We start from the raw sequence: 15,727 nt of genomic DNA, 5'->3' as shown, positions 1-15,727 counted from the left end.
AACATATAAAAAAATACTATACTAGAGCTTTCCTATTTCTGTGAAATGGAAAATAGGTAAAATCAGCTAAGGTGACAAATTCACTTAATTTCCAATGCATTTTTCAACGTGTTTAGCAGATACTATAGTTACTAACAGGTTAAAAGAAATGTGTAAAACAACGTAATACAAAAATAGTAATATTTTTAGTAAAGGAAACATACTCTAGGCCTTTTTAAAAAATCTGCAGCAATAAGTTAATGCAATGCTTGGAATGTTTAATACAAAATAATTAAAAAAAATAAATAAACATTAAATGCTCTAAACACAGATACTAACACTTGGAGCTTGGAGATGACAAAAAGCGATATATATATCTTAACAGAAGTTATGTAAGCAGAAGACACATAACATGTCCAATTTTGCATGAAGACCTGATGTACAAAAAAATCTATTTTCTTTTAATCCAAATGCACCTTTTCTCCCCTAGTACTTTGCATTAATTATTTTGTGGGGAAAAACTGCTTTTTTGTAATTAAAATAATTTCTACAGTACTTACATTAAAAATAAATCAAGATGTTGGGTAAAGAGTTTAGTGCTAAATATTAAACTTATAGTGGTCTATACATCAGACCCAAAACAGAAACAATGGAGGAGAAAGGGATTCGTTCCCTAAAAGTCCTCCAAATAAACACAAAGTTTAGGTTGGTTCCTTCCATACCTCATACAGTGATATTCTGTTCCATTTAGGGTATCCAAGCCTGATTTACATTTTTTTTTTTAAAGCACATTTTGAAATTCAGACAAAAAAAAGGAAAACAATACACAGTAACCCAGGAAACGTATTTATTTTTCATGCAAAAGTACCACATTACGCTTTACAGGATAAAAAAAGTAGGCACATCTAAATATGGATGGTTAGCACTTAAGTTAGTGCTCCCTTATCTGAAGAACCTAAAAATCAAACAGTTTTAATTATGCTTAAAACAAATCAACTTTTTGCTTTGCCTGATGATTTAGAATAACAAGTGCCAACGCTACTCCTTTAACACTTGAACTACATTATTTAGAGATTCAGCACATATACCCACCTTCAGTATCAAGGTTCTGCATATTAAGACAATTAAAAATCTGGTCGTCAACATGTCTTAAAAACAACAACACATATTACACTGTCATCATTCGATTAACAAAGACTAAGTCAAAATGCAGAAGAAGTACCCTTACCCTTTTAATTCCAACAAAAGTAGTTAAGTAACATCCAGATACTGCTAATAAAATCATCAACAGCAAGTGTAGCCATAAAAAATGAAGTTTTGCCAGCCTGCTGGTCTAGAGCTTTCAGGTGTGTGTTACCACAATGCCACAATGTAAGAAAGACATCAGCAATGATCTTAAAAAGATCATGTTGCTGCTCACCATTATGGGAAGGGTTATAAACATTTGAAGTTCATCATTCCACAGTGAGAAAGATTATACACAAGTGGAAAACCTTCAAAACATTTTCAGATCTTCTCATGAGTGGACATCCCAGCAAATTCACAAGGGTGGACTATGCAAGTCTAGGACAGTAAAAAAAGACTGAACACAAGAATGGCTTGTTTAGAAGGGTTGCCAGGAGAAAGACTTTTCTCTCTAAAAAGAACATGGCAGCATGGCTTAGGTTTGAAAAGATGCATCCAAAAAGACTTCTGGATTCCTTTGGACAGACAAGACTAAAGTGGAGATGTTTGGCCATAATACACAGGGTAAGGTTTGGCGAAAACTAATGCACAAATACTACATACCAACTGTCAAACACAATGGAGGAGAGGTGAAATTAGCTTATTTTGCACCCACAGGACCTTGTATTCATTGAGTTGTGCAAACTCAAGTCAAATGTGGGGCTTTCTGTGAAACAGATAAAACTGAATAAAGCAAATCTTCAACAAAATGACTGGGGGGGAAATCAAGGTTTTTGCAAAGGCCCAGTCAAAATCCAGTGTGGCAGGACCTTAAGAGAGCTGTGCATAAACAGCTGCCCAAGAAACTCAATAAGCTTAAGCAGGTATAAAGAAGAATGGGCCAAAATTCCTCCACAACAATGTGGGAGACTGAAAAAGTCATACTGATAACAATTACTTCAAGTTACTGCTGCTAAACGTGGTTCTACAAGCTACTGAATCACTTAACATTAAGCTACAGATGCACTTAACATTTTACACCATTTTGGTATTTTTGCTTCATTTTTGTTAAATAATAATACTGGAATCCGTGTGTTTTACACCTGAGATTTAAATATTTTAAAAGCTCCAAAAGGATCCACCAATACTTAACAGTCCAGCACTGAAAAAAGGGTGACTATGACTGTAATTAGTTTTAAAAGGGCGTTTTCTAGTTATTACTAGGCAAGAATGAGGCAATAAGATCCAGGGAAATACTCCGAAAGCCTGCAAAGAACTCACCCTCACAGGATAATAAAATGTTCTCCTCCCTAGCTTAGCTTTATATGTGGAGAACTGATAGAAATGATTCCTGAAAAACTTCTCTCATCCTGTACCTGCTTTGTGCTTATCAGTCAATAGTCCATAAGTTCCTAATATCAACAATTCAGTGCAACACTGGCTTACCTCATCTCTCTCTTTATTGGAAGAGAAAAACTTATAATCAGGGAAAAGCTCCCCAACTGTCTGATGCCTTACAAAGGTGGTCTTTCCTGATGTGATTATTTGTGCAACATACAGCATGCAACTCCCAGCCACTGTTTTCTTCCTACAATCCTAGCATGTGCGTATGGAGTTGCAAACCACCTGTTTTATTATGAAAGATAAGAAGAGCAGGCTACATGTATGGTGATAAAAAAAAAATTCACACACACACACTTTAAACCTGAACTAAAACGTTTCTGCAGATAAATTTACGGTACAAGAACACCACCTTGTGGATTGACAAAGACACAGTCCAAAAGCAAAAATAATCTCCTTTTCATGCTTTCCCAACAAGTTAAAGAATTCAAACAAAACCTAAAAACTGATTTAAAGGTGCACAGCCAACCTGCTAAAAACTTAAGTCTTTTCAGTGATGTAGGAGACCTTTTCCCAAACTAAACCTTACATTCCAAAAAAAAAAAAACAGGCAGTTTTTTTGCAAACCTAAAAACACTCAGGAGGGCTGAAGAATCTGAACCCTGAGGAGAACCAGGTGAAGATGCAAATTCAGGTGAGTTTAGATTATCAAACTGGGAACAGGCAGGTAACTTTACTGAAGAACAGACATAGCCTGTGCATTCTAGAGTAAAGTACCCGTCTGCTGGCAATTTATTTGTACAGGTAAAGCAGAACTTTACCCTTTTTACACTCACCTGCCTCCAATATATTGTGTATATAGACTCCTGAGAATGACATTATATCTCTGCATACCATAACCTAAGCTTGCTAAACACCAAGGTTTGTGGATTACAACTATGTGTGATGTGAAAGATGTGATCATTTTAAGCAGAAGTTGTGCTTTCTAATGACTAAAGTCTCCTTTTTAATAAAGTCAGAAAAAAGCCACCTTCTAATAGCTAAGAATTTTCTACTATAAAATCGAATCTTGTTCAGAAGGTTCTTGCAGAAGTAACCACAAAAGGTGCTGAACCGTTAAACCAGGTTAAAGGGCTAGGTCTGCAGACTGTGCTTGTCTATCTATTTTTCTTTTCTAAATTAGTTCTAACATAGCCAGAAAAAATTAATCCCTGACCCACTAAGTTTGGACCAGGATGTACTGCTTGGCTTCAGTAAAAAGAAACCTAAAACAAAATATTTCTTTCACACAATTAACCAATTTTTGAAGTCTTTTAAGAGACTAGATTAATTTGAACACAGTTTAGCTATGCTTGAAGCAATTGTACTTTTAGGTGACTCTGACACAAAACCTGTTCTGGCTTTGGGTCTACTTGACCTTTCTCATGTCAGAGGATTTTCAAGTTAATAGATGCCTTCAAATAGCGTGGCAAGCTGTACTCCATGAGACTTTTGAATTGCTTTTTTGCTAACTTATTTCTTACCTAACGCTGAAATAATCTGTGATACTCACCTGTTCCTGTTTTGTCGCAATGCACCGCAATCTTCTCATTCATTCCCAGGATGCACAGGGAAAGCCGGGATTGCCGGGTATCCTGGTATTTTACAGTTCCTTGGAGCCATGGAAAAGAACATTGCCTGTCCCTTTCTGCAATAATGACCTGCCTGATTGAACATTTTTAAAGGGGAACTTAAGTGCCATGTTAATATGAGCCCAAAAGACAGACTTAAACAAAATAACTCTTCCAAAAACATATAGGCTTTTCTGGAAATTTGAAGTATTGTTTTCCTTTACTTTATAATTAACTTACTTCATCATACAGGCTCCCATTGACATCTGCTCCATAAATCGGTGCCACAAAAGTTAAATTTTTCCAATATTTACGTTCCAGGTCTTCATAGTCCAAGTATCTTGGAGTGCAGTACCTGGAAAGATACAAAAAAATATGTTATAGGTTATGTTTATGTTAAAAAATATGATGCCTTCCTCTTACACTAGTGTAAATGTCTGAGGATGTTAGCTTTGCCTTTAGTTTAAATGCCCTACTGGAAATCAACAAATCTTTTTGTCTACTTACATAAATATTAACAAGAGAGCCAATCTAACCCTACACTTTGAAATGGGAATATAATGATAACATATCAAAATTATTAGAAATACTTTTAAAACAGACAAAACCTTCTATACATATGCAGCTTGGACAGAAATTTTAAAGACTTCAATGGTACCCTGAAGTAAAGTTCTCAAACTTTATAAAGGTAGCAAAGGAAAGATACAGCCCAATTCCATTTATTTGTATTTACTTTTTATGTATTTTATTTAGACCATTTTTGAAACATCTTTTTTGGATATTTATAACTATCTCAATGATAATTTCATATATGTTCCATATCATCATAAACTGAAAGATCCTTTCTCCTATGGCTGAAAATAACTTATTTGGAAGAAGAAAACATCAGCAACGTAAAGCTGATTACCAGACAAACGTATAAATACAATTGCTTTCCAAAAGTAAAAAACAAGCATCTTTACCCAAGTAAATAAAAAGGATATTAAATAATTTCTGCATTAAAAACAAATGCAGTGTTTACTATCTTTAAAACAAACTGCCCATCAAAAACATCTGTACATGGCCTAATGACTTAATACATACTTGTCACTATTTGCCATTCTTCTGAACTCCTTTACAGTCATTGGTTTCTTCTGGATATTATACTGTGTAAAGAGACCTGACTGGCCAGTGACCATCTGCTGGATTGGAGCAGGAATCACAAGGTCATCTATGTCGTCATAATGCTTCTTGGGTTTCCATCCTTTTGGTGGTATCACCTTTAAAAATTATAGTAAAAAAAAAAAAATAAATGGTGTCACATAAAAAAACTCTATATTTTGTCAAAACTATACACTGCAAAAATACATGTACCAAGTAAAGTTGGTTGCACAGACAGAATAATGCTGATTGATTTTGTCTATGATCAGTAGTACATATATATATATATATATATATATATATATATACATATATATACATACATATACACATATATATATATATATATATATATACACACACACACATACATACATACACACACACAAACATACATATATACATACATACACACACACACACTGCCCTTGTCTGGCACATTTTCTACTGTATTATGCACATGCCTTTTGCTAAAGCAAGAGTTTCAACTTTGGAGATTCACCCAATGGTACAAGCAAACAAATAAACCTGACAAAAGTTTTAACCAATAAAAAAATGCTTATAACTCCTTTAATTTTGAATGTAACATTCATCTTAGCTACAACAGTAACAGACATTAAGCTCAATTAATAACCTATAAAAATTACCTTTGCCAAGCCAGATCGATGAGCACCTTTAGACTCCATGTATACCAAATATTTGTTGAAATCTCTAAATTCTTCCATGGTGGGTCGGAAAGTCATGATTTTGCAAGCAGGATTCTGCTCATCTGAGTCTTTTGCCGCCATTGTCAATGTTTAGGGATGCACTGAAAATATTTAATAAAATACAGGGTTATTTAAAACATACATATATTTAAAGAGAAACTATAGCTTAATAAAAATACTGCCATCAGACATTACTGTTACCAGAGGCCATATGTTCTTAAAAATTGCATTTCATTTTCAATTTGTACCCATTCTGCTCTACATTGCAACCACAACTTCTCTAACCATAAGGTTGTACCAGTCGTCAGCTAAAACATCTCACATATGTGTTTACAGCTGCTAAGCAAACCCTTGGGAGGGCACGGTGTTGGGGTTCACCCTCAGTTGTGCAGGTTAAACGTAAGGTTAAGAAATTACCACTTAAGGAACATATGATAGCTACACTGCAGGACAAAATTAAGGCTTTATGAAAGGTTTGGTCCTCATGGATGGATTTATACCTTCCATGAGATTTTGAATATTTCCCAATAATATTATTAAACAGTATTTACAAGCGCCAACATATTACACAGTGCTGTACATTCAATAGGGGTTGCAAATTACAAATAGATACAGTGACATAGAAGGAGAGGACCCTGGCCTGAAATATATAACCCTGCCTCCCCCATGCTTGGTGTGTACCTTGGATATCAGTGTTTTGTACCTTGCAGGACAGCTCACATCTCCTTCCCCTTTTCATACTTCACTTCTGTCTCTGCTTTTGGTCAGTCCCTTCTTCATTATTTCAATAGGCCTAGTTGTAATAGCAGAGGTTCTATCTGTTGATTTCCTAAGGCTGGTAGACCTTCCCACTTCCCTATATATTTAGGAAGGATGAAGTGAAGTAAAATGAACCGATATGTATAACTCCGATATGTAAAATGATTCTCACACCATAAGGATCTCCCATGGAGGCTGATCTAACTCTGTCTTTACATTGGGCTGAATACTAACTATGTTGGGTAGGACTGTTAACCAACATAGTGTTTTGTTTCCTTTCAATAAAACCTGACAGTACCTTGGTTATAAGACAGCGCCTGGTATTAGCACCAAGCTTGGGTCTGTACATATGTCCAAGTTTTTGTTACTGGAATCCATCTTTCCTGATTGTTACACACAGAAAGAACGAGCACTAATTACACAGAGCTGTGCAGTTCTATGAGGACATGGGGAGGGGAGGGTACAAGATGGAACCCTGCAGCATTCTGCATAGGAAATTACAGCACAGTGGATAGCTAAAGGCCATTGGAAACCACTGTATACACCTTAGATTTCTGCCACAGCCAATCACATATGTTGCGGAGTTTAGAGTTATCACTGAAGAGTTTGTCTTGGTCATTAAAACGTTACAAGAGGCTGCAGAAAGAGCTCATCCCTTTACGATCAGCCACAACCTCAGCTGTGTTTAGCAAAAGATTTCTTCTGCAAGTCATGCAACCCTGCAATGGATCTGGTCCAGGATTGAAAACACTTGCCAACAAATAGCAAATTACTTTTAGGAAAACCATTACAGGTTTGCTGGATCACCTAAATAAATCAGGCCCAAAGTTTCATACAAGATTATTGTATGGATGTGGAATACACACGAGGAAACACCAGGGGCACCATTTGTCAATGTTTTCATTCAAGATTCAACCAACTTTTCCCTAAAATTTTCAGACTGATGCTAACCTTCTGTAACCTATTCATTGCGTATTCAAATAATGTTCCTTGGTTCCTACCTTGTAGAAATGGCTTGTTGTTTATAACTCTTCTATGGTGACCCAAATCACTTCTAAAAGATCTTTCCACACAGTAAACAACTGTACCCATTGCCAGGGGTTTTTGCCAGTTCTGAACAGACAGTGGGCATCTTCAAAAGGGAAGTGAACAAAATGCATCTCCCATGTGTGGCACTCTTCTAGTTTTTTTTGGTGGTTTGTTTGTTCTTCCGCAGAATGGCTTGGACAGCAATATTTCTACTTTGACAAACAAAGCAGCAGCAGTTCTCTGTGTTTAAACACTGTCTGTGTTTGAAAGAAAATAATACGCCACTGGCCACCAATGTGGAATGGGTGCTAAACTGCCCTGACTACTCATGTGGTTATTGAAAGCAATGTGGGAGGGCTAGTTTAACCTGCACTGACCATTATTCAGAGGGAAGAGTCACAAAACACTGCTCCCGAGAACCAGTTTAAGGTGGGAGTGAACTGTAACTGACCACCAATGATGACTTTAACTTTGTCTTCAGTGTACGTAACAAAGAACGCAGCAGGACAAACTATGCTGGCTCCTGTATGCTTCATACTGATACATACCGATTGGGTTGCCAAACTCAACACAATACCATCCTGCTAAAAATCTGCTGGAAATGTTGTGATCTTGAGGTCACCCTATATTTTCAAATAGGCCACCACTGGACTAACATGAATAAGATGCAACATTCTGCAGTGCAAGCTAAAACTAAAATGCACCTTTACCTGTGATCTTCATTTTAGACCTATTGATCCTAGTGCTAGGATTTTTCAAAAAGTTTAATACAACCGTCTACAGTGCCTCCTATAACAACATAAAAAGCAATACTGTAGCTTTGCATACCGAGTATAAATTGATAATAATTCTGTTACAAAGCCCCAAAACAGAAAACAGATGTCTTAGCAAGGCAGACATAGGGTTGAGGATAATGACAACACAAAGATAAAATTGGACCCAAAATGTCTTCATTTCTTCTATGACCTGAGCTAAGTTTATCCAAGGTTTAGCTTTCCTATCCTAATTTGACTATATGCTTTATTTAAGACTTTAAACCAAGACTTAGGACAAAGTAATACACCCAGCATACCACTAAAACAGACATAATATAGATATACACATCGAAAGTTAGTCTAGTTTTTATAGCTATAGTTCATTGTAAGACCAGATTTACACTTTTGAGTTGTGGTAATGCAAGGATCATGGTGTCCTATTTTAAATGGCAGCCCAAAGGGATCCGCATTAAATGCGCCACAAAGTAACGTCATGGTTATCTGTGAGCATGTGAAGTAAAAAATACTATTAACTTACTGAACAATATTAATATAAGTATTATACCCTTACAACCTATGTTACTCCTTTTTCTTTTCCATGTCTTTCTTGTAGAGATGATAACTAAATTAGAATACAGTGGCACCTCGGTATAACTCCGCTTTGGAAAAAGTCCAACTTGGTTTAAGTCCTGTTTGGACACGAAAAATCATGCTTGGTATAAAACCTTTGCTTGGTATACAACCTTTGTGCTAGAACTTGTATGGGTCAAAATAAGTCATATCACCGCGCACTAGCCTTATTTACCTCTCTCGAGACAAAGCCATGACTGCCCAGGGGCGTCAGTACGTCAGTTGCTACCATTCAGTGAACAACCCGCGCTATAACTCTCTGTGAATTAGAGAACATCTCCTCCTCCTCCCTTCTCAGCACCATCCTAGAAGGCACTCGACTCCTCTCAGCAAGCTAAAGTGAGGTTAAATTTTCATTTATTTCATCTAATTGCTTTTTTATTTATGTATTTTAGTATTAGGCAGTGTTTAAATTATTTTATACAGTCCCATCAATGTATAATATGCCAATACCAATAGGGGTTTTTTTCATGGAAAAGGATTAATCATTTTACTTTTATTTCTTATGAGATAACTCCTGTTTGGTATAAGTCCAAGGACCTGGAATTAAGGACTTATACCAAGGTACTGTACCTAAAACTGACAACACTAATTCACATTCATGCTCAAAAACATCAGCCAATGCTTGTTATATTATATTTCATCCTAAGCACATTTTTTATTCCAAAAGACTGGAAATATCTTCTAGTGGAAAAACTAGTCTTCCATTACATTGGTCAGTAAAATAATGTACCACATCTCAAATTGAAGTAACTTTAGCTGCGTACACACTGCCAATTTTTGTCGTTGGAAAGGATCTTTCACGATCCTTTCCAACGACAAGGGAGTGCACGATGCATGAACGGTGCTGTACATACAGCACCGTTCATGCTCTATGGAGAGGGGAGAGCGACGAAGCGGCACCCTGCTGCGCGCTCTCCCCTTCCCTTGCATTAGGATCAGCTGTCGTCCATCGTCCGTGGATCCGGCAGGTCGGTCGTCCGGACGATGGACGACACCGACTGTACACACGGCAGATTTTCGCCCGATAATTGGCCGATGCCGATTATCGGGCGATAAAAATCTGACGTGTGTACGTAGCTTTAGGCCCCAGCATGGTGGAGGGAAAATGCCCCTTACATTGGAGATCAGTGGAAAAAACAGATAGCCAAGATTACTTGTCTCAGTAATTACATATCTGCCCATTGCTCAAAGAACTCTTTGCAACCTCAAGGAATTGTAGACAATAAAGAAACTTATTTTATTGAATGTGGTGGGTTTCTGTACATAAAACATAACAAATGACATTTTAAATAACATAATAAATTGACCACAATGTTTAGTTCTTCTATAAAGAATGTAAATGGTATGATAAAAGAGACTATACTGTGGGTACAGAAAAACAAAAATCACCTTCTTCAAAATATTCATGTTCTTGCCTGAAGTGAAGATGCACACAAAAATAATTTTCCAACCATATTTATTGCTGTATGTATGCCCTTTATTACATCCTCCAAATGAAAAGCAAAACAATGCCAGTTAAAAAAATAAAAACAGAATCATTGAAATGGATAAGGAAATCCTCCTGTTAGTAAAAATAATTTTAAACTCAGTGAAGTGAAACTAATCACCTACCTATTTGAACACCAAGCTATGTTGTTGGCTTTGGTGATCAATGGTAATCATTTTTATTAGTTCCACATAATAATAGCTATTCCTGGAGTACTACAGTGCTTGGTACCAGTGTTCTCCCAAGCACCTATAGCCGGGCATGCCACCAGCACTTTTCAATATCCACCCGGCAGCAATCAAGACAGCCACTTAGGATGGACAATGCATAGACAGAGTTATCAATGAGTCTGGGTAGCTTGCCAGCCCTGCTGGGAGAATTGAGAGATCTATGTTCGATATCTTTTTCACTCCTATCCTGCCAGCAAGAACTTATAAGCTGCAGATCTCACTAAAAGTTTACTTGTTGGCCACAGAACCGCCCTGGTGTACCAGGGTGTGGGTTTGTTGTTTAAGGACAGAATCAGACCTGCAATGGGACTAAAAAATCCTGAACAGTTCCCAGTATCTGACACCTTGTCAGCTACTCCACACGTGCACTGCAGCACTAGTTCTTAACCAGCATCTGCAGATATAAAGAGGAACTAATGTCCCACTTTTAAAAACTCACAAACAGGTAGTTTATTACAGCAGAAAGGGACAGATGATATCCCTTCTGCAATAATCCCTTCTACCTGTTTGATCACTTCACACATGTGCAGCTCAGATTTGGTTACCAGGATTACCTGCAATCCCGGTTTCCCCTGCATGTGTCGGGAATGAATGAACCCGGCAATCACGGCCAAGCCCACCAAGATTGTCTCCAGGAGGAAAATAGGAAGCCCCACGCTGGATCCCAGGTTCAAATTTCAGCCAAGACACTATCTGTATGGAGTTGGCAGGTAATCCCCGTGTTTACATGGGTTTCCTCCCACATTCCTAAACAAGCAGTTCGGTTAATTAGCTTCCCCCCAAAATTGACCTTAGACTATGTTAGGACATACGACTATAGGTATATAGGTAGGGACATTAGATTGTGAACCTCTTTGAGGAACAACTGGCAACTTTGAGGTAATTTCAGAAATTTATGGCAAAAAGTGGTCATTGTGTGCCAGTGACGACAATATCACACACGCTCCACACAGGGCTTGCACCCTGGGTAAAAGAGAGAAGAAAGGCTGCATTAAGCCGCAACTGAACCTTGACAAAACACACTTTGAAGATTCTGAGGTCAAGCAGAAATAGGTGTTAAGGTCAGATGAGAATAGAACCAAACTATTTGGCCTCAACACCTCAAGTATACATCTGACAGAAAGCAAACCATGTAAAGAACACCATAAGTGCAATACACAGCATGAACTAAACAGCAAAACGGACTACACGGTGGCTGAAGGAGAAAAGAGAGAATGTCCTCTCATGGTCCAGTCTATGCACAGGGTTCAACTCTACTGCAGTAAATCAACTCAACTCTAGGGCAAGGTACACATGTGCAATAATTATCATTAAAAAACTACTAACGACAGACCAACGATCATTCACAATTATTTTAAACCATTGTATTGTGCACAATTGTTCAAATATAATACACCAATAATGTACACACACTAGATACGATCGTTTGGACGATGCAAGAAGTGACGTGTATCAGAGAAAGTGTACCTCAGAACAATCAACGATCACTGAATGACTGTACACACAATAGATAGCGAAGGATCATCGCCCATTTAGATACACCGGGACAGTCTTTCGTTTCCAGCGTCATTCCTCGTTCATTGGCCTCGTTGTGCACTTTTTTGTTAAGGATTTTCAATAGATCGCTAATCGTTCATTTCCAACGTCAATTTTTACACGTGTCTTTATAGCCCAAAGCTGTAGAATTACTTGAACATTGCAGCCCACCTTCCGATCTGCCGACGTTTATACAGATCTCTACAGAAGGGCAAATAATGCACAGTCCAGATGTGTAAGGCTGTAAATTAAAGCAAAAGCTGCTTCCATGAAGTAGTGACACAGAAGGGGTTGGTTGATCCATCTCAGGGTTTCTTTTTTTATCTTTTAATTTATGTCCTAATTGCTGCTGATAGAACTTTCAGTATGCGCTTATAACAAAATATTAAAATATGTGGTAGATGCCCCTTCATCTTATTTTTCCAACACTCTGATATTTGTAGACCATGATTTTTTAAAGTTATTTTTCACTCAATCACAAAAATATTTTATACCTACCATGCTAGCATTGTTTCAAAAGTAGTTTTCAGTGTTTTCAAGTCTGTATGTTTCAGTAACGTGAACCTGGTGATTCTACCATGAAGGTCTTTATTCAGGCACCTCCTGTTTTAGGGTGTCTTCCCCCGCTGCTGTATTTTTACCACCATGTGTGCACTCCTAGCAAATAGTACAAGTGGCCATGCTGACAAACATTGGGCACACATAGTCTACTGCCATCATCATCATAAAGCCTAGTCCAGAAAAATGCTGTGCATAATGCTAAACAGCGTGTAGATAGAAAGCACTTAAGGAACCATTCACAACATAACAGTGTACTTAAAAATAAAACCCTTCTTTTATGTGTTGCATTAGGTGGTCTATTTAGTTTGAATGGTCTGTGAAACTATGGAAAAACAAAAAAATCACAGTAAATGTATATGATGTACAGCGGTTTATCAAACTAAAGCGCTGCATGAAATTTGTCATCATCTTAGCCTTAATCTAGATCTGCAGCTGCCATGAACTGCACACATGACCAGCTATGACACCAGACAGAGCTGACATAACATAACAGTGATTGTTATCACCAGGGGCACGACATGAATGTAGAATACACCAGGTGTGCACTAGTAGGCAGAATGTAAAGAAAAACACTGCAGAAATATCATTGGTATGCTGGATTAAGGATTTGATCTTTACTAAACATTTCTAACTTTTTTGGGGGGGAAACAGTTAAAGCTGATCACTAGCCAAAATATTTCCCTTGCTGTGGGTTACTAACTTGTTTGGTACTTGTAAGCTGCACTCTGCTAAACCAGTCCCATCAGCCAGACCGATTGGTCCTGATTTAATAAAGCTCTCCAAGGCAGGAGAGGATACACTTTCATCAGTGAAGCTGGGTGATCCAGCAAACCTGGAATGGATTTCTTCAAAGTCTTTTGTCTGCTAAACCCTCACCACTCCATATCCCCCTCCTATTGTGTGATACTTTCCCACCTCTTGGATTGTAAGCTCATCGGGCAGGGTCCTCTCCTCCTCCTGTGTCACTGTCTGTAGCTGTCTGTCATTTGCAACCCCTATTTATTGTACAGCACTGCGTAATATGTTGGCGCTATATAAATCCTGTTTATTGATAATAATATTAAAGTCATTTGCCAGCAAATGTTTTGAATCCTGGACCAGATCCATTCCAGGGTTTCTTGATCACCCAGCTTCACTGATAAAAGTGTATCCTCACCAGCCTTGGAAAGCTTTAATAAATCAGGCCCATAATGTCAGCCCCCTCAGTGCAAGTCTTTCCCCCCTGCATTGTATGGGATGACACCGAAATCCAGAGCGTTGCACAGTGGAAAAAACAACAACCCCAGAAGGAGGCATAATGTAAGTCCTTATCCAAAAGCATCAAATTCTACAGCAGTGTTTCTCAACATTTTTACCATGGGGGGAAACCCTTGAAAAAACTTTCAGGTCTTCTGGGAACCTCTACTATAATTACTTTATTCTCAGCTCCCAGTACATCAGTGTGGTGATCAGTGGGAAGAATGTCACTCCTACAGGGCTCAGCTTTACAACGTACAGGTTCAGATCAGTTGTAAAGCCAAACTCAAGATTCAGTTTAAATCAGCTAAGTGTATTCAAAACAAAAGCCTTACAGTGAGTTTTCTTCATAAAGCAGCCACAGCAGGGTTAGACAAGGCTGCCCTCTGCCAGCATAATGCAGAGAAAGACCCTTGCTCTGTGTGTGGAAGCCATGGTCTCTCTGCAGACATCTCATGTACCTTTTATTTGAAACCCCTGCAATATAACTAGCTGGGTTACACAGACATTCACACTGTCATGCTAAACACATTCCACATTTTACAGGACTAAGGTACAACCACTCCTAGGAACAGGGGGGCTGACAGTCCAGGTCTGAATTGTATTTAGATGGGAAATAGCATGTCCAAGCAGGCCCAGTGTCCTCCATCATCCACCTAACCTGCCCTGGGAATGTGCACACTGGTGGTGACAACCCTAGGACATGTCACACATCCAATAGAAGACAGAACTGGAGGAGTCATTAGAGTTGTGCTCAGATTAAATCCCCACTTCCTGCCCACAACAAACATGGCTGACGACGACCTACAGCGACTCCACCTGTCTAATCTCCTCACGTCATTATTATTCTGTGTGCAAATAGTAAATAAACACACACCCACCGTGCCAGAGACACACATTGCCCCTCATGTCAGCTACTACATGTCCTTATAGAGGGGAGAGCAATGCCAGGCCCCTCCGCTCTCTGCCCTCACACAGGGTGACCACAGGGGAATGGCAGCCCTCCGGACAACATGTCTGCCTGCCTTTAGATAACCATAGACACGTACCCACTCTGACTGACCGAATGTCGCCGCTCCCTCCCCCGCACTCGCCGTGGTCCCCGCAACAAGTCGGTGTCGTCGCTGCTTTTCGCTGCTCCGGCTGTCTCGGCTAGGGTTGATGACGTCGTGCTAGTGACGTCAAGATATCACGGTATAGTCAGGGTTAAGTGTGGCGAGAGGCGGCGCTGGCAATGCTGAAGTGAAAGAGGGGGGTGCAGGGCGCGCTCCCGACACCACAGCTGTGAGCTGAGCGTGCACGCGCTCTTAGGCCGAGTACACAGCACGTACAGCGCTGCCATGTGCTTGTCCCCTCATTGTTACACCCGGCCATGATGTGTGAACACTGGCATATCTCCTAGGTTATAGGATCCTTGAATAAAAAAGTAAAAAATTCTGTTTGTGTTTTTTTAAGTGCAGCACCATCTCCTTCTTGGATTCTCGATGCCCCCCCCCCTCCACCACAGGCCAGGGGTGGTAAAATCATATTTGGCCCGTGAGAAAATACCAAATATCTACTG

At 38.8% G+C, this 15,727-nt stretch overlaps 1 protein-coding gene across 4 annotated transcripts in view; it reads right to left on the bottom strand.

The window, feature by feature from the left end:
• KDM4C (lysine demethylase 4C) overlaps nt 1-15,355 on the bottom strand; it is a 144,162-nt gene extending 128,807 nt beyond the window's left edge. For 3 of the 4 annotated variants that reach the window (XR_011919771.1, XM_072404235.1, XM_072404237.1), the window contains exons 1-4: nt 15,216-15,355; nt 5,882-6,042; nt 5,178-5,353; nt 4,335-4,449 (exon numbers count right to left, since the gene is read on the bottom strand). Coding sequence is in view for 3 of the 4 variants with exons in the window: in XM_072404235.1 (XP_072260336.1) it covers nt 4,335-4,449; nt 5,178-5,353; nt 5,882-6,022 (432 nt within the window). In the remaining variant the exon portion in view is untranslated. The remainder of the gene's footprint in view (nt 1-4,334; nt 4,450-5,177; nt 5,354-5,881; nt 6,043-15,215) is intronic. The other variant, XM_072404236.1, reaches the window with a different exon arrangement.
• Nucleotides 15,356-15,727: the final 372 nt, after the last annotated feature.

This window comes from Pyxicephalus adspersus, chromosome 3, assembly GCF_032062135.1.
Source record: "Pyxicephalus adspersus chromosome 3, UCB_Pads_2.0, whole genome shotgun sequence".
NCBI lineage: Eukaryota > Metazoa > Chordata > Amphibia > Anura > Pyxicephalidae > Pyxicephalus > Pyxicephalus adspersus.
The sequence above is the reverse complement of the archived record's forward strand: the minus strand, read 5'-3'. Positions and strand labels throughout refer to the sequence as shown.